Source organism: Mus pahari, chromosome 2 (assembly GCF_900095145.1).
Source record: "Mus pahari chromosome 2, PAHARI_EIJ_v1.1, whole genome shotgun sequence".
NCBI classification, from domain to species: domain Eukaryota; kingdom Metazoa; phylum Chordata; class Mammalia; order Rodentia; family Muridae; genus Mus; species Mus pahari.
In genome coordinates, this window is record NC_034591.1 from 57595536 (window position 1) to 57620560 (window position 25025).

Sequence of the window (25025 nt, forward strand, 5' to 3'; positions counted from 1 at the left end):
AAGTAGGGTCTACTGCATGTGCCTGCAAGCATAGTTTTCAGGAGATCAGCAAGAAAGGACTGGGGAGATGGATCCGTTGGTCAAGTGCTTGCTTTGCAGATGTGAGGCTCCAAATGTGTCCCAGAACCCAAGTTAAAACCCCAGGCACAACTGGTGCACAACTGTCATCCCAGGTCTGGAGGAGGTGGAGACAGGGGGATCCCCAGGGCTCACTGGCCAGCCAGCCTAACTTAAACACAGAGCTCCAGGCTGATGAGAGAGAGAGAGAGACTTTACCTCAAATGACAAGGTAGATGGCTCCCAAGGGCAACAGCCAAAGTTATCCTCTGTCTCCATGTGCACATGATCATGCATACACACACACACACACACACACACACACACACACACTGTGTACACATGAACTCATAAAAACAACCAGGAAAATATGTATCAAACTATTAATGAAACAGAAATAAAGATGGGTACTTATTCTAAATATAGTTCATATTCCAAAGCATCTGAAAATGAGTTTCATTTACGAAGACTAATAAGCTTTTGTATTTCAACAAGGAACTCTGCATGCAGAGATCTCCATGTCCACCATTTTCAGGTTAGTCAATTCACAGGGGATTATGTTAGGCTGAACATGGAACAAAGATATAGTTTTGGAGTCTGACCACATGAAGGCAGCTCCTGAAGCCAAAAGAGTTGATAACAATTCAAAGAGAGAGAGGGCATAAAGAGGTCAGCACTTGGATGTGGGATAAAGGGTGCCCAGCTTCTCAAGAGTCCTTCTCGATGAGAAAGAAGTCACACCTGCACCAACTCACCATGTCCTGAGTTGTTCTAGCTTATTCCATCATGCATACAATCATGTACTCAGTCAGTGGTTCACCCATGGGAACATGCACACAATCATGTATGCTGTCAGTGGTCCACCCATGGGGTCATCGTGCACACAATCATGTATGCAGTCAGTGATCCACCCATGAGGTTATCATGCACACAATCATGTATGCAGTCAGTGATCCACCCATGAGGTTATCATGAACACAATCATGTATGCAGTTAGTGGTCCACTCATAGGACCAATCCTTCATTCATCCGTTTAACAATCCATCAGGTGTTCACTAAGGATGGTCTCCGAACCCAGCCACAGTGCACACTGGTATGGAGACAGTAACAAGGCAAGATTTCCTACTCTGGAGGTCACGAACTTGGTTGAGTGGAGTGTGGAGAGAGGGCATCTAAAAGCCATTCTGCTTCTACATGCCTTGTGGGGAGGTGAAATGTGACCTGAGGTTTTTGAAAGAGAAATGAAGTGAGGCAAACAGGGAGGGGCAGGGCCTTTGGGAAGAAGAAGCAGCACATATAAAGTACGCAAGCATCAAATGGCTCAGTAGCGTTCTCCTCATGAAGTCACAGAGTCCACGGGCAGTGTGGTAGGAAAAGAGGTTAGACTTGAGGCAAGGAAGCTGGAGGAGGCTGTTCCACCCATCGGGAATATCAAGGAAAAGGAAGATAAAATCAGTCAGAGACACTGGTATCTGTGACATCACTCCGCCCTAATCAAATGAACTGAACATAAACATTGATATGGAACACAGCCAAGAGACCTGCAGTGGGAATGACCAGAAATTCAAAGTCCCTTCACAAAGCTCAACCGACCCTCAAGGCACATAACTCTGAGTGCAGCTGGCTTCCCATGGTCACTTGCAGATCCATCCTGATCTGTCCTGTCCCTTCTCTCTCCTTGGTCTACCCCCTACTGCTCAGCCTCCCTTCCTAAGCACCCACATATTATCCTGTCTGTGTGTAGGCATGCACACCCTCGCACATCTGCACATGCTCCTGGCTGAGGGCTGGGCACCACTCCCAAGTCCCAGCTCCCTCTGCAGAATCGTAATCTCAAACAGAATAATAAGCATCTGACACGCATCCTGTTAGCTATGCGCTGACAGTCAGTCTCTGCCTCCTACAGCCTGCATCCTTAAACTGTGGGCCCTGGAGCATCCCGTCAGAACTACAGAAGTAGAAACTGATACATATATGAATATTTATGCAACTTGCCAGCTGTCAGGTTCTATGATGCGGGAGCTACTTAACAATCCCTCACGTACTTTCCCATGACGACTGCCATGCCTGCACTGTAGTTAGAGATGGTGCCTCTCATCCTCTGGTTCAGGTCTTCAGTGAATGTTCCTCTCCTGGGTCCAGAGAGGTCTATTCATCCTCACAGCAAAAAGCAGCAACCCAAGAAGACCCCACCAGGATGGCCACACTGGTTTTTGTTTGTTTGTTTTCCCCTTAGAACTTAAGAAAGCTCAAAAGGTGGAGAAATCACGAAAAAATGACTTGCTGTGCTGGTTGTTTTGGGTTTTGTTTTTAATTTTTTTTTTTTATTTTATTTTTATGTGTATAGGTATTCTGCCGTCATGTATGTCTGTGCACCACATGCATGCCTGGTGACCAGAGAGGCCAGAAGAGGACACCAGATCTTTGGGAGTGAAGTTACAGGCAGTTATGAGTCATCATGTGGGAGCTGAGAACCACATCCAGGTCCTCTGCATGAACCACTGAGCCATCTCTCCAGCCTCGACTGTTGGTTTTGAACAAGATACTTGTCTGAAAGCTCTGACTCCCTCCTGCCAAAACTGGAAACTCAATGAGAAATTGATTTTTAAACCAGATGCACATGCTAATTTATGATCAAAGAAGAAATAGAACCACACACTTGGCCGTCAGAAAGAAACCACAGAGAGTAACAATGTTATCAAAACCACCACGAGGATGGGATCTAAGCCTCAGTAAAGGAGAAAACACAGGGAGCAAATGTCACTCAATGCCATGGAAGACTATCCTCCAGACTGGAAATGACAGAACACACTCTGGAAGAGGAACTTCCAGTTTTTGAAATTGTTACTGTTAAATGTTCAATTGCTAAAACAAGACAAAATATCTCTGCATGTGACTCTGTAGCTCTGGAAAGCCTGCCTTATTCATTTTTCTCAACTGAGGTTTGGTATGAGCCTTCTATGACCAGGGCTGTTCCATGGGTCAAGGCTTGTTCCATGCCCCCAGCATCGTGCTCTCCTGGAGTCACAACGGGCTTTGACCCTGGAACTACAGGGTTTACTCCACCAAGCAAGCCAAGCCTGTGAACGAACACCATGGGAGACACCGTAGCATCATTGACTAACACGGCCCAGACGGCAGGAGTCTAGCTGGGGTATATGCACACTCATTCCAGAGTTGAGAGGACATTAGCTGTGTGGCCTTGAACAAGTTGGTGAACCCCTCTGAGGTTTGTCTTCACTTGTGCAATCGGAGTGGCAAGAACGTCTCTCTTAGAAAGCTGTTCTATAGATGAAACAAGAGCTCTACTGCCTCCCACCATGCTTGCCTTGGCTATTATTGTTCTTCCCAGCACAGCTCTGGGGTTTGAGCAAGCGGACGTGGACGCGCGCACACGCTTGAGCACATGTGTATACACCTGTGCACATGCTCCGAGGCCAGAGTGATGTCTATCAGGTGGTGTGCTCTATTATTCGTCTTACTCCCTTTGAGTCAGGGTCAATTAACTCGGAACTAGGCTGGCAGCCAGCAATCCCCGGCAATCCTCCTATCTCCACCCACCATAGCTCTGGGGTTAGTGGTATAAAAAGCTTTCACATGAGGGCTGGGTCCCTGAGCTCAGGCCGCCCAGTGATCACCGATGCTCACTCACCTTACCCACCGAACCCCCTGGGTAATCCCTCAGCCCTGGGATGTCTACAGAAAACCAGAGAAAGAGCGTGCAAGGGGAGCTTCATCAAAGCTTCAAATGCCAATCAGCAAGCAAAGAAACGCAACAGTTACGAAGACCGTGTCTTACCTGTGAGCTTGGCAAAGATGATAGATAGGTAACAGGCTGTATTCAGAGGGATTAAAAAGAGAAAAGAAAACCACTGGCATTGCTGAGGCATTGCTAGAGATAATATGGATTGCTTCAACTTTTCTAGAGAGCAACTTGGCAAAGTGCAGCAAAATTTAATGTGTGCACACTGCCTAGGCCAGTGAGTCTATTTCTGGGAATTTATCCTGCAGAAGTTATTAGGAAAGTGTGTGAAGATGTATGTACAGTAGCAACACTCGAGAGTTACGATGCAGCAACAGACCACTGGCTAAGTGAGGCAGAGAACATCCACAGCCGGGATAAATTGGCTTGTGGTACAAACACCAAGATCCCACAACAGAGCGTGAAGCGGGGATACGCAAACTGCCAAACAATGTGTCGGATATGACACCACTGTTTCGCGTGTGTGTCCCTGTGCGTTCATATGTGTGAAAAACTAAAAAGAGACACGCCAAAATGCCACAGCAATTATCTGGTATGGCGGGGTATGAGGCAATTTTTGCTTGTTAGTTTATAACTTTTTCTAACCATCTGAATGTGCTCAACGAACAGCATTCTACATTGTAATCTAGTCACCCTTTGACGGCAGCCTTCTTATGAGCCTCTACGCCCAGGATCTCTTCCTCTCATATCTAATCCCCGATCCTCCCTCCTCCACACTTCACACTAGAGACCTAATCTTGGACACATTCCTGCCTTAAGGTTCATGCACAGCCATGTCCTCTGCTGGGGACACTGTCCCCTGAAAGACCTTTGGGCACTCTCTTGCCTGCTTCAGCTTTTAGTTCAAACAGCAATGCTACGAGCTGGACGACGACAACAACAACAACTACAAATTCTTAACCCAGAGTATCTCAGAGTATGATCTCATGTAGAAACCGGTCACCACAGATATAATTAATTAATATGAGGTCAGGCATAAGTAGGTGAGCCTCTGATCTATCATGACTGTCCTTACAAAAAGGTAAAATTTCAAATGACGCACAGGGAAGACGGAGTGATACCACCGCAAACCAGGAGCTGCCACAGCCATGAGTGTGGCCTGGAACAGATCCAGTCTCAGCACCTGCAGAGAGATTGTGGCAACACCACTAATTCCAGCAGAAGATCATCACTTCTGCCATTTAAGGCCCTCCGTCGGTGGTCCTCTGGATACCGCAGCACACTAACTTAGGCACCTTGCAATGGGGGTCTCCAACATCCCACACTGAATCTGCAAGTCCCTCTACTTCTTTGCTCTACCTACTAATGTACTACTAGTTCCACTTAGTAACATGTGGTACAGCCCGAGGGCCCAGCACACGGGGCAATCGATACATAGATAGGCAAAGGATACAAAACCAAAACACTGAGCAACACAAGCCTGTCCTGCTGCAGCCTACGGTCGAGTGAAAGGGTCTGAGAATAAACAGACAGAAACATGGGTGGGGACCAGAGCAGGCAGGAGCTTAGGAGTGATGAAAGCCTTCCTGCTGGAGAATGCCTCTTTTGACCGTGTGGGAGCTGACAAGGGACCTGTAGGAAGGGAAGTAACTGCAGATAAAATCTGAGGTAAGAATGTTCTAGTCAGAGGAACAGCAAGTACTAATTATTGCAACCAATGCATACTGTTTTTATAATCAGGGAGGAAAACCAATAAAACTATTGTAACCCTCAAAACACATAAAAAAAAAAAAAAAAAAAACATTTAAAAGCCCAATTCTAAGGGCTGCAGAGAACAGTGGGGTTTTACAAAATCTTTTTTTTTTTTCTTTTTTTTTTGGTTTTTCAAGACAGGGTTTCTCTGTGCAGTCCTGGCTGTCCTGGAACTCACTCTGTAGACCAGGCTGGCCTCGAACTCTGAAATCCGCCTGCCTCTGCCTCCCAAGTGCTGGGATTAAAGGTGTGCGCCACCACACCCAGCTTACTAATTCTTTAAGAAGCAGGAGGATCACCTGGATCGAAGAGTATAACAAAGCCCTGACACACACACAAAGAAACTACACACACACACACACACACACACACACACACACACACACACACCACATTTATTACAATTGTATGAGCTGCTCTGCAGGCTCAGGATGAAAACTCCCACCCTCTGTCCAGCTCCCTTGCCCTGCCCAGGCTCCAGCCAACAATTGCTCAAGGGAAAAAAAACAAAACAAAACAAACAAACAACAAAAAACCCTCAACAACTTCATAGTGAGAAGGGGCATGGGGGCAGTTAAGTGAGGCAGGGCAAAGCGATACTGATTTAGGGCAGCCTGGAGATTTATGCTAGTAACCACAGAATCAGGGAAACTTTGTTACCACTGTCCTGGCCACCAGCTGCTGATGGGTCCTACCCCCCACCCCATCACCTGCCTGGGACTGGAGTTCTTCCCACTTACTGAGACTCTGATATTCACTCCTACTTCTGAAACAATTAGCCCACTCCACCACTATTGTTACTTTGTAAACAACCAACTTCCTAAACACTTCCCCTTAGCAAACTGAAACTCTGGAACTTTATCCAAATCTCTATGCGCTCCCTCCCAGGCCCTGGTCACCATTTGTTCCCTAATCTCAACGGGTTTCTGTAATCCTTGGTGGCTAGCCCACTTGACTCTTTCTACACAGTTTAGGAAATCAGAACTAGTCATACTGGTGCCCCGTAGAGAAGCTCAGAACAGGAGCAGACTCCTGATCCAGCCAGACACCAGGCAGGCTTCTACCCTCCAATTCCCTAGAAATCTGGGTTGGGCTTTTACAACTTGAAGACACCCCACTAATTAGGAAGCAACTAGAAATCTTTGAAATGCACCCAAACTCATCCAGAACCTGCTGAGGCTAGAGCTTCCAAACCTTAGGGAACACACAAATTACCTAGGGATGCCTCAAAGGTAGCTCACGCAGTAGGCTGGGTAAGGGCACTGTCTACAGTAGCCCAGACTGTCCTCTAGCTCCATGTGTTCCCAGGCTGACCTCCTCCTGAGAGCTGGGACTTCAGGCATTGAGGGTTACCTGTCCTGCTGAGCCTGAGTTTCTGACAGGCCCCTAGGTGATGATCATGCTGATGCTTGTTTAGGGGACCACACTGGAGCAGTGAACCCTGGGTTCCTGGGCTTTGCCCAAGTTCCCCAGCGCTGACTCCAGAAGATCATTTGTTCTATGTTTTCAGTTCCTCCACCCTTTGAAAGCTCCCCAGCATTTTAAAGCAGACCTTCAGACTGTCTGGCTCCAAAGTTAATCCCCATACCTGAAACGCTAAGTGATGAAGGGCTCTTTCCGCAGGCCCAAACAAGAGAAGCAAAAACAAGGCCTTGGCAAGCCTTTCCAAATGATGGTACAGGGCTGGGAACAGCCCACCACAGGAAAGGCTGCCTCCCCACTAGCCCTGACCAACTCAGAACCAGCACTACCTGCTCATCCTCCACCAAGCCGCTGGCCTGTCCACCGGGACTACTACCAAGAGGATCCTTCCAGCTCCCTGCCTGCCCTGCCCTTCTTTCCTCTCTCCTCCTGTGGACAGCAACAGCGACTTCTCAGTTCCCCGTCCCACCTCCACGTACTCCCCTCTCAACACCTCCCTCCCTCCATGAATAGTCACTCACTCAAGGCATGTCTGCCACCAGAGCTTGCTGCCTGGACCGGCTTCTAGTTTCTTCCTCTCTAGAATGAATTTCTTCATGCTTGCCCTGGCTCCCATTTCTCCCAAACGTGAGCAAATACACTCCTGCGCTCTCTGCCTCCCTTCCAACATCTGTCTCCTCCAATCCCAAGACTGTCTTCTCCCTGTCTATTTCACCCTCTTACTGTCTTAACTACATCTCTTGAGCCCACACAGCAAGCTCCCAAAATGGTAGACATCTGCCTGATGAAGGCCTGAACCCTCTCCAACACGGGCCTCCCCTGGAGTGAGAAACAGCCTCTGTGGTACTGCAAGATCACCTGGGAAAGGCAGAATTTAGGGTCTACAACCAACCCTCTACCTCTTTTATTGGCCACATTGGGCCACTGCATCACCAATACTCAGAAATACCCACGAGCCATTATATCCACGCCAACACAGTTAACAGCAACCAGGATGCGAGCACTGCCCAAAAGAAGTGGTGCCATTCTAGTAAGTTTAAGGGCAGAGGATCTGAACAGAAAGTTTTCAAGATCTAAAAAACGACCAAGAAGTACATAAAAGGTGATCAGTATCAGTAATCATCTCGGTGTAAAGCAAGATACAACCATAGGGAGACATCACTGATCTAACTGTAGGGAGACATCACTGATCTAACTGTAGGGAGACATCACTGATCCAACTGTAGGGAGACATCACTGATCCAGGCATAGGGAGACATCACTGATCCAGGCATAGGGAGACATCACTGATCCAACCATAGGGAGACATCACTTCAAACCTATTAAATGGCTGTCAAGAGGACCAAAGTGGAGTCCTGGGGGCAGCCACTATACTGAGTATTGCCTTTGTCCCTGACCACAGAAAGCTGAGAGAACAGGACTTTTAAGCCCCAGGAGGCTGGAACAGGAAGCATTTCCTCCGCACTCCGGGCCTCTCCACCTTGAACTGTGGGGTGCACAAGAATCTAGGAACCTGGCAAATTCAGATTTCAATTCAGAACATCTAGGGTGGGACTCTGCAAACTCGATCTGCCGGGAGCTGCTGCTGGGATGTGAGGGACAGTGGGACCAGGGACATACATCTTCACCAATGCAGGCAGATGCCTGAAGCTGCAGGCCACAGTGCTCAGGACCCACAACACTGTCAACAGAGATGGAGGAAACAGGAACGTGCTAGGCAGCAGCTATACTGTACCCCGAGCTGCATCCCAGCCTCCCACAAGTCCTGTCTTTGTTTTTCATTTCCCCCAGTTTTTGGTAGCGTTATTATTCATTCTTCATGTGTATGGGCACACACGTGAGATCCAAGGTCAACTTTCTAGACTCAGTTCTCTCCTTCCACCATGTGGTCCCAGGAACCAAACTCAGGTCACCAAGCCTGGCAGCCAGCACCTTCTTGCTGAGCCATGACACTTCATGCCTGCCTTTCTTCAGTTTTACTTTGAGATGGGGGGGTCCCATTTAATTACCAGGTTAGCATCACTCATATTTTCAATTCTCTCCCCTCGGCCTCCTGACAAAACTGTGATTACATGCGTGAAGCAGCAGGCTTGTAGCAGACAGATTTTTAAAACAAGATTTGGGGATAGGGTACTTGGCTAGAGTGCTTGAAGCCATAGGTTTCATCCCAGAACTATGTAAACCAGGCATGGTGATCTGTAATCCCAGCACTTAGGAAGTAGATCAGAAGTTCAAGGATATCCTCAACTACATATCAAGTGAGCAGTCAGCCTGAGATACACGAGACCCTATCTCCAAGAAAACAAAACAAAACAACACTTTAGTCATTTATCTATCTATCTATCTATCTATCTATCTATCTATCTATCTATTTATTTATTTTTGGTTGTTAATGAAATGAGAAGAGGAATCTGTCTTCATCAGATCATTAGCCTGGCATATCTAATGGACAAAGAGAACACACACACACACACACACACAGAGAGAGAGAGAGAGAGAGAGAGAGAGAGAGAGAGAGAGAGAGAGAGGAGAGACACTCAGGGGTGGGCAGGTCAGTTGCATCTATACATTTCCAAGGCATTTAAGATAGCCAAAAGGAGAGTGTGGCTCTGTAGCCCTGAGGTGGACAAGGCTGCGTGTCTGTGGTCCCACAGTACGGTACAGGCAGAAGGGCATATACTCTGAGTTTCTCATCTGTCCAGAAGCACCCAGAGGGGAAATCGCATCCTGGTGGGCTCCAGATGAAAGGCTGGGGTCACAACCTGCAAACAGCCCCTGTAGTTTGAACTGCATTTTCCTCGCTAGGAAGAGCCACCTGGTGTAATTATAACCACAGTAATTAGCTGCTGCTATCACCCAGGGCAGACAGAAACCCCTGCTCCCAAGTCCCCGGTGACTTTTAACAGCTCCCTGATGGGGTTTCTGTTTTCAGGCCTAAGGAAGGCACTTCCTGACTATGGCTGCAACGCCCAGAAGCCAGGAGGGAGAGTCAAAGCAGTGTCCTTCTACCTGGGACCCTACGAAAACCAAAAGCAACCAGAGACAGACCAAAACCAACTTCAACAGAACAGTTTAATTCAAATGTTCTATTGGTAAAAAGACAGCCATGAAGCCAGAAAGATGGTTCAGCTGTTCACAGCTCTTCTGTTCTTGTAGAGGGCCTGAGTTCAAACCTGAGCAGCTACATGGTGGCTCACGACTGTAACCCGATGCAGGGGATTCAGTGCCCTTCCTGGCCTCGAAGGCACCTGTGCACATACACATAAAATAAATAAAACCCAAGATAAAAAAGAAAACCACAAGACATGAAAACTGTCGCTATTAATTATTAGTGTGATGGGTTTACATTAAGACAGCCCCAAAGTATTAAATCCCTACAGACAAGCTTTAAATTGTTATGATAAAGATCCCCAGATACCATCAAGAGATTAGAATTTAGGGGAAGATGTGCTCCAGAAATGTAAATCCTTTTGTTGTTGTTTTGGGTTCTGTTCCTGTCTGTGGCAAAGTCTCTCTATGTAGACCAGGCTGGCCTCAAACTCAGCTCCTCCAGCCCCTACCCCCAAGTGCTGAAATGAATGGCTTGCAACACCCACCCTGTTTCAGTAGTTTAACCTCTTAACAAGCATTCCCCAACTCCAAATAACAGGGTGCAGGAGGCTAGGAACCACAGGTGCCACACAGTTTAAGTCCTTGCTTACAATTCTAAACTAGGTCTAGCAAATAGCCACCTTGAAACGACCAGTAGCTCATCAAGTCAGATAAAACCTGAACAAGCCCTGGCATAAATGCAAGAAAAAAAAAAATTACACAAAGAAAAAGCAGATCCTGCTAATCACAGTAACTGCACACTTCAGTGTCTCAAGATTATGTAAAAAGTGGGGACAGGGAGATGACTCAGCAGGTCCAGATGCTCGTCACTGGCGGCCAGGCCACCTGAGTCTCATCCCAGAACCAAGGAGAAGTAGAAGAAGCAACTATACAAAGTTGTCTTCCGCTTTCCACACGCTCACCACGGCACATGTGGATACCCGCAAACACACTTTTCTATTCAATTATGTAAAGTGTAAAAGCGCTGGGGATGTGGCCCGGCTGGGAAAGCGCTTGTCTAGCATGCACAAAACCCTGAGTGTAAAATGGGGCACAGAGAAGCTTGCCTGCAGTCCCAGCACTGGGGGGCCTGGGTGGGGGCCAGGCAGGAGGATCATGGTCAGGTCATCCTCAACTACAGAGTGAGCTTGAGCCCAGGCTGAGTTATATTAGACTGTGCCTCAAAAGTTAATTACCTAATTACTACAAATACAAAATAAGCAAAAAAAAAAAAATCAACACTAAAGAAATGCAAAATGGGAAAACTAAAACAATGTATTACAAATTTAGCAGACAAAAGTGTTTAAAAATAATCAAAGGATCCACCTTTCATCCCAGCACTGGTTAGGAAGAGATAGGATTTCTGTGAGTTCTACACAGCAGGGCTCCAGAATAGCCAAGACTACATAGAGAGACGCTGTGTCAGATAGATAGATAGATAGATAGAGGTAGATAGATTGATTGATTGATACAAATAATCAATGGGTGTGATGACGGACATCAGCTGCATAAACCTTTGTGGCTTTTTCCAACATTACAACTTTCAGACTACTGATTCACTCAACAACCATGTCCTGAGCATGCGCAGAACACCCCACATGCCAAGCAAACACACAGGAAGCCAGCCTGGCACACCTGACAGTTAATCAATCACATTATCATTCCCACTCTACAAATACATACTTAAAAATAAAGACCTATAGATATGGGAAAACAGAGAGAGGCAAAGACCCATTTACAGCTGCTTGGCTGGGCAGTGGCAGTGGTGGTGGTGGTGGTGATGGTGGTAGTGATGGTGGTGGTGGTCATGGTGGCAGAGGCGGTGGCAGTGGCAGCCCATGCCTTTAATACCAACACACAGGAGGCCAAGGCAGGAGGACTGTCACAGATTTAAAACTAGCCTGGTCGACATATTAAGGCCTGGGTTATGTAACAAAACTCCACCACAAAAACAAAACCTAACCCACTTAGTGTAATGTATGGAACTGTGGGTGAGCCACGCTCCCTACTTTCTTGTCCTGGGTATTGAACCCAGGGCCAGTGCAAGCTACCCAATGTTATACCACTGAGCACACCCCAAGTCCTGAGTGACTGTTTTCTGCACCTTTCTTTAATTTCTAGATTCTGCCATGCTGTCAATTTCATGATAACCCTAACTCTTAAGGCGAACTGTCCCTGAATAAGGAATGGGCCACCATCCTCTCCTCCACTGTGGGTGGCTGTCTACCTGAAAGCACCATATTCAAAAGCAATCTCCCAGCATTCCGGGGTGTTTCCACAACAGTAGATAGTCAAGACCAAACTTATGTTTTCTTTAAAAAAAAAAAAAAAATCACCAGGTGAGGTTGAACCTTTAGTCCCAGAAACCCCGTCCAGAAAAAACAAAACAACAGCAAAATGCTAAAATGCTAAAAATGCTAAAGGAAATAGAAACAGACAACAAATCAATACTGCAGAGAGCTTGCTCTGAAAACTGTGACAAGGGGACCCACATGAAAATCAAGTCCATCTCTGCTGAAGATGGGGGGAGGGGGACACGACTTGTTAGCCAGACATGGGACTGCTGCCTCCCAGAGGAACCTCAAACAAGATTAAGGCACCACCCCCACCCCCTCACCCCCACCACTCCAGGACAGGCCTCAGCAAAGTCTCCCTGCCTGTGCTGTTGTTGAAAGTAAGACATAAGACTAGAGGGTCCTGGTACCACCGAGGGACAACCTGGGCCAAACACACCAGCTTGTCCCAGGATCAACAGCTGCTGGCCGTGGCCAGGCACCCCACAAGCAACCTAGACACCTTACCAAGACACCCTCCAGTCAAGCTGGCTTCCCAGAGCCTGCAATCAGATCACCGTTCAGGTTATCCCTGAAGACCCTCCGCCTAGCAGTTCACTCCGAGTGGACACACACATCCCCACTTGATTTGTTTTGAGGCCGGGCCCCTGAAGTTAGATGCTACACAGACACTGCTTCTCACTCTGTGTCTCCTGCCCAGAGGCAGCTATGCAAACACGAGAAGCAACTTAGTGAAAGGATGCCGCCTTCACCTCTGTGATGTCAGCTCTAGAACAGACATATAACTTCACATCTCCTAACTGGATTTTGGATTAGGAGTAGCGGAGAACCAGAAAAGAGGTTTCTAAACAACGGGGAGGCGGTGTAGACACACCCACTGTGTGTCTTGAAGTTTAGCAAAACAACTTTATCTCCTAGAACCTCTCCAGAACATTCAGATGACCATATGCAAGTGGGAAAACGCGGGGGCCAGGAAGCTAAGTGTATCATAGAATCTGGAGCCAGACTCTCCTAAACACCTGTTAAAAGTCCTCCTCAGTTAAGCAGGGATCATAAAGCCTAACCCTTAGTGTGACCGGGTCACACAGCACCTGGCACACGTCGGTGTAAACAGTTAGTGAGCTACGTCCCAGCACGGTCAAATCCAGCAGAATCCAGCTTTCTCTGCTGACGCTGAAGTCAAGAGCTCTCAGAAGGCCTAACTCCTCTCCAAGGGACACTGGACTGGAATTCTCAGAACGAGACTTGAGACAGGAGATGCTAGCTCAGGCAACGTTTCTGCACCCACTGAGGCCCACTCTGTCAACCCTACCTCTGCTGTGGCTCCCTGAGGCAGCGTTCCACCCAGCTACAGGAAATCTCTGGAGGCTTCGGCTGTGACCCCGGCCTGTGGGTCACGGAAAGAAAAGGGGAGTGGAGAGCTATTGCAGTTCCTCTCATCATCCAGGCGGTGACCTTGAGCAAGGTGCTTCTGCCTCAGTTTCCTCCTGAGTGAGTGAATGGGTCCCATCCTGTGCTCCCTTTAGTCCCTTCCTCGCTTGTATTCCACCATCCCCTTTGTGGCACTGGTTATAATGCCCACAGTAGGGCCAAAGGGACACCTTCAAATGCGTTCTACTTCCTTCAAACCACTTGGCAGTCCTCTGGCCCTGCTCCCACACGCAGGCGGGCTCTGGGCTGCTCTCGTGGCTTTCCTATCTCTTCTGAGCAGTGAAGCTCTCCAACTAAACTGCTTTCTCCTTCCCTTTCCCACCCACAAAGCAACCAAGCACGTGTGTGCTGGGGCAATCACAGGATGCCCTGTGTCACCTCAGAGATGGTCTCCAGGCCAACCGTCCAGTGCATGCTCAGGGTGGCCAAATAAACATTTCAGAGAAGCAACATGAATTAAACCATTTCCTCAACAAACAAAACCCACCCACACGCCTCATAAATCATGTCTCTTAATCCGGTGCTGATGAACAGTCACTAAACTGCATCTATTATAAAAACCAACCATGACTCCTTTCATGCCCTGACACTTCAGACTCAAAATATTTTCACACTCCATTGTAATGTCTTTGTGGAGGTAATACCAATAGCTAGCTAGTTCCCTGGAAAGATCCACGGCCAGGGCGCTTTCCAAGAGATTTTTCTTTGAATGTTCTTTGTGTCCTGGCGCACTGGGGGACACGGCCAGCTTGCTTGCATCTGGGGTAACACTGGGTGTTCACAGCAATGCACAACTGCCCTACAGCACACACACCAGATGCACCCCTTCGCCCCAACAATAAAAGTATCCCAAAACATTCGCTACGCCACCTTCACACAACCGTGCACAAACACAATTCCAGTGCCTTCATTTTGCAAAGGGAAAAAAGAAAATAGGCATCTTCGGAGCAGAAACCACCAGACCCGCCTAGGGCAACATGGACTAGGGTTGCAGACCTTTTAGCAAGACCGGTCAGAAACCGCTCGCTCTTTTTCCCTTTGCATTTATTCATTTCTTCCATGCCTTTATTTGTTGGGCCCAGGAAGAATAGGAAAGCATCTCCAGTAAGGAGGGCGAGGGAGCTGTGGAGAATAAAAGAGGATGGGCGGGTGGGGGAGCCAGGGGGTGACGAGCGCGGCAGAGAAGGCGGCCAGGGTGGCGGCCGCGTCCCGGGGGGCTCGGCGAGGCTTACCTGGGGTGCACGAGGCCGGCCCGGCGAGCAGCAGCAGCCAGAGGCCGGGGAACAGCAGCCCCGGGTGGCGGTGGCGGGAGGAAGGCCCGCGGCCGCACCGCTCCGGCACCAGTGCAACCCTGGCGCGGGGCTCCCGCTCCATGGCCACGCGTCGGCTCCCCGGCACCCCGGCCTCCGGGCGTGGGTTCGCTCGGGCCCGGGACGCCGGCGGCCGCTGCGGCGGAGACTGGGCGCCTCGCACCGGCGCGCAGCGAGGCCGGCGAGGCGGGGGCGGGCCGGGCCGGATCCGCGGACTGGGGCCGCTGCACGCCGGCCGCGCCGCTCCGCCCCCTCCCGAGCCTCGCAGCCGCTGCCGGGCAACGCACGGCCCCGCGCGGGGAGGCGAGCACCACCTCCCGGCCGGCCCGGCGCCTGCCTGCGGGCGGCCCGGCGGAGGGCGAGGCGGGACCCGATCCCCGCCCTCCCCCAGGACCCGCCTCTCAGGAGGGCGCCCGGGACGGCGCCGCCCCGCACCCGCACCCGCACCCCCGGGGCGCTGGAGGGACGGTCGCAAACCCGGTGCACGCTTCTCCCGAGCCGCCCACGCGGGGCGGACAGCAGGTGTGTATGCGGGGCGGCCGAGGTCCCTGGCGGACCCGGGGCTGCTGAGCGGACAAAGCCGAGAGAAGTCGGCTCTCTTCCCCAGAGCCCGCCCGCTGGAAAGGGCTGGGGAGGACGCGCGCACAGGGCTCAGCCCATCCTTTGCCTTTCCAGAGCTCTGCCACCTCGCAAAGGTGGGCCTTTGGAAAGACCTGGGCCTACTGCCCTGAGCTTAGTGAGTTCAGAAAGGGGCTGCTGAAGCTGAATCAAGGTGGACAGACACAGACAAACACACAGATCCAGGCAAGAAAGAAAGAAAAGAAAGAAAAGAAAGAAAAGAAAGAAAAGAAAAGAAAAGAAAAGAAAGAAAGAAAGAAAGAAAGAAAGAAAGAAAGAAAGAAAGAAAGAAAGAGAAAGAAAGAAACCAATATATGATGAAAAAACCTTGTTGGGAGCTAGTTTGGAAATGGGGGTGTGGATGGGAGTTAATATGTGTCTCTGTGCTAAGAGCCAAGTTCATTAACTCTGAAGGCCGAGTAAGGTTGGGAGGTCTTGGAACACACCACAATTTTGGACAGTTGTATTTCAGAGGTTGCACCAGCCGTGGTCTGCAAGCCATGAATAAGAGAAGTATCTTGTTGACGGAGAAACTATGACAGACAGTGGGAAATGTCAGCCATCCAGACTAGCCAAGGATCAAGGTTGCTCTTCAGTGAGGTAGGCAAAAGAACCAGAAAGATGCTACCCAGTTTTGCTGGGCAAACTCATCTATCTAGGCAAAGAATCAAAAGTTCCTGTTCTGGGGGAAAAAAAAAAAAAAAAAAAAAAGGCACCTGTTAAATTTCAGGGGAGATGAGAATCTAGGTTACAAGCTTTTGTTGATGACCCTAATTTTTTCGTTCCATTGTGTCACCTGTCATAAGCAACCCCCATCCATTGCTCTCCTGCTACCCCTGACATACATTCTCGGAGTTGTCTCCAGCATACCCAAGTGGGGAGTTTGCTTGTCTGAGCACGTCCGCACCCTGACCACACTAGCCCTAGGTATGGCTCCCCTCTCTCCTGGCTTTTCTCTGAATTACTCACCTGGCCACAGGCTACCACCTGGAGTCCTACTGTGTTATGTTATTTTTTTATGAACTTGTTAGTACACACACACACACACACACACTAAATTAAAATGACATTCTAACATGTTATCACCCCACACAAAATCCCCCACAACCCCAGGAAGATTTCATTATATATTTATTGATGGGAATCTATGTGTCCTTTACAATTGGCCTCAGCCTCCAGGAAGTTTCCATCTGCACTAGACATCGGAGTGTGGAAGAAAGGAATCTTCCACACCATTCTGAGTCAACTCAGACACTGCTAGAAATTAACAACAAAAAAAAAAAAAATGCAACCTTGGGCTAACAGGAAGGACCCCAGGGCATCAACTTTCTAAGGAAAAGGGGGTCCCTAGAGTCCCTTGGTCTCTCTGCTCTCAAAACATAAAACCAAACTCTGTGGGGAATTAGAGCATTCTCCCTCAGTGTCTAGCAAAATGAGTCCCAGGGCTCAGCTGGCAGATAGTGTGACTCTGCAGACCCAGCAGGAATGAATGCCCAAGGGAAGCAGAAGTGTGTGTGTGTGTGTGTGTGTGTGTGTGTGTGTGTGTGTGTGTCTGAGTGCATTCACAAGTGCACATGCATGCCCCCACACCTAGTCACACATGTGTGCACATTTGGATTAAAAATAGGGATTAAGACACAGCCTCAGAGCATACAAAACCATGCAGTGGACAGTGGCTATGTCTTAGCGCTTTGTATGACTTGGGGTGTTGTTGTTGTTGTTGTTGTTGTTGTTGTTGTTTTGGGGTTTTTTTGGTTTTGGTTTTGGTTTTGGTTTCAGTTTTTTGAGACAGGGTTTCTCTGTGTAGCCCTGGCTGTCCTGGAACTCACTTTGTAGACCAGGCTGGCCTTGAACTCAGAAATCCTCCTGCCTCTGCCTCCTGAGTGCTGAGATTAAAGGCATGCACCACCACGCCCGGCGTATGACTTGTTAATACTGGGAGGGAGATATAAAAGGAGATAGAAGCATTAATTTTTAGACACCTTTTCACCCAATCTCGTTTTATGTGTAAATAAATGAGAGATGAGCTTTCCCTCAGCCACAAGTGAAGCACCAACCATTAGGAGGGAGAGTCAGCATGGATCCTCAGCAGGCTTCTAGCCTGGTTTGGGGAGGGAGAGCGGTGAGGTCAGTTTTACTCGTACGTATGGGCAAAACAGGCACAGCTCTGGACCTCTGCTAGCTGCACCTGGACCCCACAGGCCCAAGAGTCTGAGGAGCCAAAGGAAAACCCACCAGGATCCATCTTCCCATGCCTGAGTGCCCAGGACCCCATAATTCCACTCCTTCAACCCGACTCAATTCCAGAGTCCTTGTGGCATCGTCCTGAGGTCTGTCCTCCCAAAGGTGGGTCAACGGCTGTTGTGTCTGGCTATGGGGTGGGGTAGGAGTGGTTGTTTGCAGAGGTGGTGATGGGGCTTTGACAGGTGGAAAGGGTATCTACACAAATCCTATAGGATGAAGCAAAGAACCAAGGAAAGACACACTCCAGGGTCACAGAGAATTGAGTGAATGCTTTCAAAACACAGGGAGTTTTAAATGATGCCCTTGAACTCAGCCCACCAGGTTAGAAGGAAGGTCTTCACACTAAAGGGCAAAGGAGGGTGTTTTATTTCAGAGTTTGTATGCTCATCATAGACCTTGTGATATTTCACTGTGGGCATGAGTTCTTTTCAGATGCCCCCTATCTGCATGGCTCTGCTTCCCAACCGGCCATGGCAGGAACAGGCGGAACCACAACTCCTGGGCACAGGAATGTCCCTTATCTTCCCCACCACAAGGAACCAATACCCCTGAAACTACAAGCCCACGGACATTCTTCCTCCTCTACATTGCTTCTGTCAGTATTTTCTCACAGCGATAACAAAGGTAACTGATACAAGACCCACACGTTCCGTTAAGTTCCACTCACACTTTGAGCTCTTGCTGTATATGCCAGACACCACAATGGGCACTGGGAGACAGCAGACAGGAGGAAGCTTTTCTCTGATGGTGCTTACGTTCCAGTGAAAGCAGACTGGTGACAAGAAAGAGAATACCCCACTGGTGACAGCTATTTGGAGATCTTTAAAGGGGAAAGGGGAGGCTGGGTATGGTAGCACAGGCCTTTAATCCCGGCACTCCGGAAGCAGAGGCAGGCAGATCTCTGTGAGTTCAAGACAAGCCTGGTCTACATAGCAAGTTCAGGAAAACCAGGACTGCATAGTAAGACCCTGTCTCAAAAATTAAAATTAAAGGAAATTTAAAATTGAAGGAAGAATGGTGTGCGGGCAAAGACAACGCTTCCAGGCTAACTAGAGGAGCCAATGACAATCACTACAGCAAGACGACATTGGACAACTGGAGCAAACCGTGCCTGGCACAGAGCAATTGTGCATGAGAAAGAACAAACCAGGGTAAGAATCCAAAAATTGTTTACTTAGCCACTGAGGCTGTCCCACAAAATTGTGCTGGGCCTTGAGGAAGTGTAATTAGCCATGTGTTGTGTTGTCCCAGGCAGGGCACCTATGACTAACCAAAGTACAGATACCACCAAAGTCCGACTTGGTGAACCATGAGTTTTGTTGGGATTATTTACAGGAATATAGGTTAGGGGTCACAGGAGCAGGAATGACTCACAAACAAGCGAACTACGTCACCAAAGCCCACCCCAGCATGGGTGACAGCTCACAAAGCTGGGATCTAGAGCACACAGGAAGTTCAACGTGTTGGAGAGTGTCCCTTTCAAGTGACTCAGTTGGTCTAAAGCCCTTCCAGGCAGCTCAGCTGGTTTCTGTCTCTTCCAGGCTTTGGTCTGGTCTGAGAGTCTTTGCAGCTGGGCTCTGCTCCTCTGAGGGGCACTCTCAACTTTTGTTGCTCTGGAAGGGAGAGGCTTAGGGAATCTGTCAGTTTCAGGGACTTCCTGAAGCTATTTTTGAAGTTTTTGTTCATTTGTTTGGTTTTTGGTTTGGGCTTTTTTTTTTCCCCCCACTTCCTGCTTAAGGAGCTTCCCTGCGGAGTGGAATGTGTTCATCTCAGAGGAAACTGTTACATAACACCATGGTTTTGTAGAGGGGAAAAAAAAAAATAAGCCTCAAAATGATTCTATTACAAAGCAGAGGATTTCACTGTTTAGAATGGTGTCACTAAATGTTCAAAAGGGGCATTTGTATTTGGTAGGAGGATAGGGGAAAGCTTCATGAGCAGGGGTGTAGCTCAGTGATAGAGTATTCGCCTAGCATACATGAGGTCCTAGGTTCAATTCCCAGTTCTCAGCAGCACATGAGGTAGACTTTAGGACTTAGATAGCTATGAGATTTAGCAGGATTGCACCCGAAGAAGACGAATGTCTGGACAAATACATAATATTAGGAACATGAGATTTTTTTCTAGCTCAACTGGAACCTTGGATCACAACCCCAGCAACAACTTAAAGTCAACAGGAGTTTGATGAATAAAGCATACCATCCCTGGGCCACACCTCCAGTAATTAAATTCAAATGTTGCCAGTTCAGGCTTGGGCAGCGCTCTGTTGTGAAAGCTTCCCCAGATTTTCCGGAGTAGTCAGGAATGGAAAGCATCCAGTTAGAGTGAAAAGAAGAGCTGATGGACAAGAAGAGTGGAACAGACACAGAGCGAGACCCAATACAGGGCTAAAGGATCTGAGCTTCATCTGCAGGCGATGAAGTATCAGTAAAGATTTTTTTTGAGCTATTATTAGAATAAAGCACAAGAAAGATGACTCTATTAACAATGTATAAGACCATTTGGAGAGGAAAGGCCGAAGAGGGAGGGAAGACCAGTCAGGAAACTGCAATCCCGCATGCATGAGGCATGAAGGATATGAACATCTTCCACCACCAAAGACAGCAAGCTTAAATTTTTCATCGTATCCATTTATACAAGGACATGGGGAAGTGGGCATTCTCAAATCCTACTGAAGGGAATGTCAGTCGATATAGGCATTTTGGAAGGTATCCTGGCATTATCTATCAAAATTTAAAATTGGTTCAACATGTAGTTCAGAAAGCCTAACTCAAAATAGAAATGATTTCTTGAGGCTGGAAAGACTATTCAGTGGTCCTTTCCAGAGGACCTGAGCTCAGTTTCCAGAACCTGCATGCTGGTTCACAACCATTTCTAATTCCAATTCTCAGTCATCCAGCGCCCTCTTCTGGGTCTACAGACACACACACACAGAGGCAATCTATCCATGCACAGAAAATAAATATATCATACATACATGCATATATACATACATACATACATACATACATACATTGTAACCATGTCTGACTGCTCTCCCCTGATTCATCCATCCTTTTTGACTTTCAGTATTTACATGGTCTAACAATGTAGCCCAGAAAGGCCTCCTCGGATGTATATGGTTTCTCCCTTCCCCCACCTACCTTTCCCCCTTCCTCTTTTCTGTCTTTCTCCCTCCTTGCCTTTTTTCTTTGCTTTTTTCTTTCCCCCTTTCTCTCCCATCCTCAACTCTTCTCATTTATTTCATTTTTAATTATCTTTAATTTAGTTAGATAAATTTAGTCAGGCAATTGAACTCAAGGAAATTCACCTTTTAAAAATGTTCCCTGAAGCCGTGCAGTGGTGGTGCTAGCCTTTAATCCCAGCACTCAGGAGGCAGAGGCAGGTAGATCTCTGTGAGTTTGAGGCCAGCCTGATCTACAGAGTGAGTTCCAGGACAGCCAGGGCTACACAGAGAAACCCTGTCTCGAAAAAACAAAACAAAACAAAAACACAAAACAACAACAAAAAAACAACTGTTCCCTGAGCCTTCACAAGCCTGGGGGATTCTATAACCACCACCATTCAAGATATAGAACATCGCCATTGCCTTAAAATTTCCCTTGTATCATGTTGCCATATATCCCTACACACACACACACACACACACACACACACAAATTTCTAACATCTCCAATAATATGGCTTACATATCTATAATTTTGCTTTTTCCAGAATTTCATATAAATGGGACCTTCGGAAAAGCAGTCGGGTGCTCTTACCTGCTGAGCCATCTCACCAGCCCCTATAATATATAAAACTTTTGTGCTGTTGTTTGAGATTTGTTGTTTGTTTGTTTGTTTGTTTTTACAGACAGGGTCTCTCTGTGTAGCCCTGGCTGTTCTAGAACTCACTCTGTAGACCAGGCTGGCCTCAAACGTACAGAGACCTGCCTGCCTCTACCAGGATTAAAGTCATGCACCACCACTGCCCAGCTGATAAAGTAAACCCAGGTTAAATATATACAACTTTATGAGCCTTGGTTATTTAGTATATAGCAGTTGTTGCGTGTATCAATGGGTTTGTTCCTTTATGTTGCTTAGCAGTATTCCTTTGAATGGACATACCACAATGTGTTTACCCATTTTACTAACTGATGGACATATGGGTTGTTTACACTTTCTTGGCTATTATTTATTTCCTAGTGTTTGTATAAACTTCTGTTTTCTTTTTCTTTCTTTCTTTTCTTTTTTTTTTTACCTATGAAGAGAATACCTATGAAGAGAATTACCAGATTCTATAGCAAATGTATATTTAGCTTTATAAGAAACTGATAAATTGTCTTCCAAAGTGGTATATATATTTACATTCCCGCTAGCAGTATATGAAAATCCTAGTTATTGAGTCTTTGTTTTTTGTTTTGTTTTGTTTTTTGCGTTTTTTGCATTTTTTGTTTGTTTGTTTTTTGAGACAGGGTTTTTCTGTGTAGTCCTGGCTGTCCTGGTGCTCACTTTGTAGACCAGGCTGGCCTCGAACTCAGAAATCTTCCTGCCTCTGCCTCCCAAGTGCTGGGATTAAAGGCATGCCCCACCACCCCCGGCGTGTCTTTGTTGACACTTGGTTTTATTTGTGTGTGTTTATTAGCTTTTGCTTATGTTTTTACAGTACTGGAACAAGAACCCAAGACCTCTGAATAACATTTTCAGGGTCTCACTAAATTACCAGGCTGACTTCAGACTTTTCTGTCATCCATCCTCACCCTCCCAAATGGCTGAAGGAGCAACCATGAAGCATGTCTCCAGCTTTATTGAGGTTTTAATTAAATAGGTCAAGGAGCTGTGGACAGATAACTCTTTCTTACATTATAACGATGCTAAGCACCGAGTTCTGTGTTTGTACCCACCGGGCCTTCACTGGAGCTTTACTTATTTATTATATGTAAGTACTCCAGAAGAGGGCGTCAGATCTTGTTACGGATGGTTGTGAGCCACCGTGTAGTTGCTGGGATTTGAACTCTGGACCTTCGGAAGAGCAGTCGGGTGCTCTTACCCACTGAGCCATCTCACCAGCCCCGTGTTTTCACATCTTTTACACATCCTATATGGGCCATTTTTCTTGCTGCCAACTTGTAAGCATATTTACATATTTTTGGTACAAATCTTCCATCAGATGAATGTTTTGGCAATATTTTCTCCCGGGCTGCAGTGGGCCTTTTCAGCCTTCTAATGGTAAATTTCAAAGAGCAGACTTTTTTTATTTTCTCACTTTGATGAAAGCCAGCCTTTCTTGCCTTTTTTGGCTCATGGTTTTTGTGTCCTATCTAAAAAGCCTTTGACTAGGCAAGGCTGGATTCGTTCGAACCCAAGAGGAAGAGTTGAATATCCAAACTTCTGACCATGAGAGCCCAGCTAGCATGAACTGTGGTGAGGAGGAGCCCGGGCTTGAATGAGTCAGCCAAAAGGCCGAAGACACATTCAGAAACCATCGATGGCAGGTCGTTAGCTACAGCCATGAGAGTGTATAATTGCACCTGAGAAGAGAGGACTTGATAGGAGAAAAGGACCAAGGCAAGGCACTCAAGAAAGACTGTGGAAAAGCTGAAATGGAGCCCGTATAAAAGACTAGCAGCAACTGTTGGACAAAAACAAAAGCGTGCAGTGGACACCCTGACTGACAGCCTCTGGAATTACCTAGGAGGCAAACATCTGGGCGTGTCTGTAAGGGATTCGCAACCACCTGTAATTCCAGTTATAGGTGGTCTGACGCCCTCTTCTGGCCTCTATGGTCACACCACACATACACACAAATGAAAATTAAATCGTTACTATGTAGTTCACTGTCTAATATAAAACAATGTGCCTCACTGGAAGTACTGCAACACTGAAAACTGTCGTATTAAGATGGTATGATCTGGGCTTTGCAGACGCCACTGTCGCTTTTCGCCACTTGCTGCAGCCATGGTCAACCTCACCATGTTCTTCGAGCCCTTGGGCCGCGTCTCCTTCGAACTGTTTGCAGACAAAGTTCCAAAGACAGCAGAAAACTTTGGTGCTCTGAGCCCTGGAGAGAAAGGATTTGGCTATAAGGATTCCTCCTTTCACAGAATTATTCCAGGATTCATGTGCCAGGGTGGTGACTTCACACGCCGTAATGGCACTGGCGGCAGGTTCATCTACGGAGAGAAATTTGAGGATGAGAACTTCATCCTGAAGCATACAGGTCCTGGCATCTTGTCCATGGCAAATGCTGGACCAAACACAAACGGTTCCCAGTTTTTTATCTGCACTGCCAAGGCTGAATGGCTGGATGGCAAGCATGTGGTCTTTGAGAAGGTGAAAGAAGGCATGAACATTGTGGAAGCCGTGGAGCGCTTTGGGTCCAGGAATGGCAAGACCAGCAAGAAGATCACCATTTCCGACGGTGGACAACTCTAATTTCTTTTGACTTGCAGGCATTTTACCCATGAAACCATTCCTTCTGTAGCTCAGGAGAGCGCCCCTACCCCATCTGCTCGCAGTGTCCTGTAATCTCTGCTCTCACTGAGGTTCTTTGGGTTCCATATTTTCCTCATTCCCCTTCAAGTCTAGCTGGATGGCAAAGTTAAGTTTATGATTATGAATAAAAACTAAATAAAAAAAAAGATGGTATGATCTGGAACATTGTTTCCTTTGATAAAGATTTATCGTTTCAGTCAAAAAAAATCTTAGCCGGCCCAAAAATCTTGGGTGGCTGTGGTGCCTCACGTCTTGCATCCCAGCACTCAGGGGGCCAAGGCAGCCTGGACTACAGAGTGAAATCCTATCTCAAATAACAAAATAAAGGAAGATAAATGTTTAGAAGGCAAGGTCTTCCCCAAGTTCAGAACAAAGACAGCCCCATCGAGGCAGAGGACTTCACGGTCTGTCACACCCTCTCTAATATCAGTCTCAGGACTAGATGGCAGGGTTTGGAAGACTGAGAATAGGAAAACCTGAAAAAGGAATGGGTATAAGCTATAAAAGGCGTCACAGAGAATGCTGGGGTGTGAGCTGGGTCTTAAACAATAGAAACAATCGGTAATGCCAAAAAGAAGAAGGTACTGTTTTTAAAAACCAATCAGGAAGAAGCAAACAGAACACAGAACAA

General features: G+C 47.4%; 2 protein-coding genes across 5 annotated transcripts in view; one reads left to right on the top strand and one right to left on the bottom strand.

The window, feature by feature from the left end:
- The window catches only part of Kiaa1549 (KIAA1549 ortholog), a 125433-nt gene extending 110102 nt beyond the window's left edge, over positions 1-15331 (bottom strand). For all 4 annotated transcript variants that reach the window (XM_029534999.1, XM_029535001.1, XM_029535000.1 and 1 more), the window contains exon 1: positions 14982-15331. In XM_029534999.1, coding sequence (XP_029390859.1) covers positions 14982-15123 — 142 coding nt within the window. In that variant the 5' untranslated portion in view covers positions 15124-15331. The remainder of the gene's footprint in view (positions 1-14981) is intronic.
- An 8511-nt stretch (positions 15332-23842) lies between these two features.
- Positions 23843-24530, top strand: LOC110316469 (peptidyl-prolyl cis-trans isomerase A-like). Its single transcript, XM_021190806.2, has one exon. It carries the CDS (start codon positions 23858-23860, stop codon positions 24332-24334), a length of 477 nt encoding a protein of 158 aa, XP_021046465.1. The 5' UTR covers positions 23843-23857; the 3' UTR covers positions 24335-24530.
- Positions 24531-25025: the final 495 nt, after the last annotated feature.

Bases quoted from the DNA above. Each gene is read 5' to 3' on its own strand.
- LOC110316469 (XM_021190806.2), top strand. From the start codon at position 23,858: ATGGTCAACCTCACCATGTTCTTCGAGCCCTTGGGCCGCGTCTCCTTC.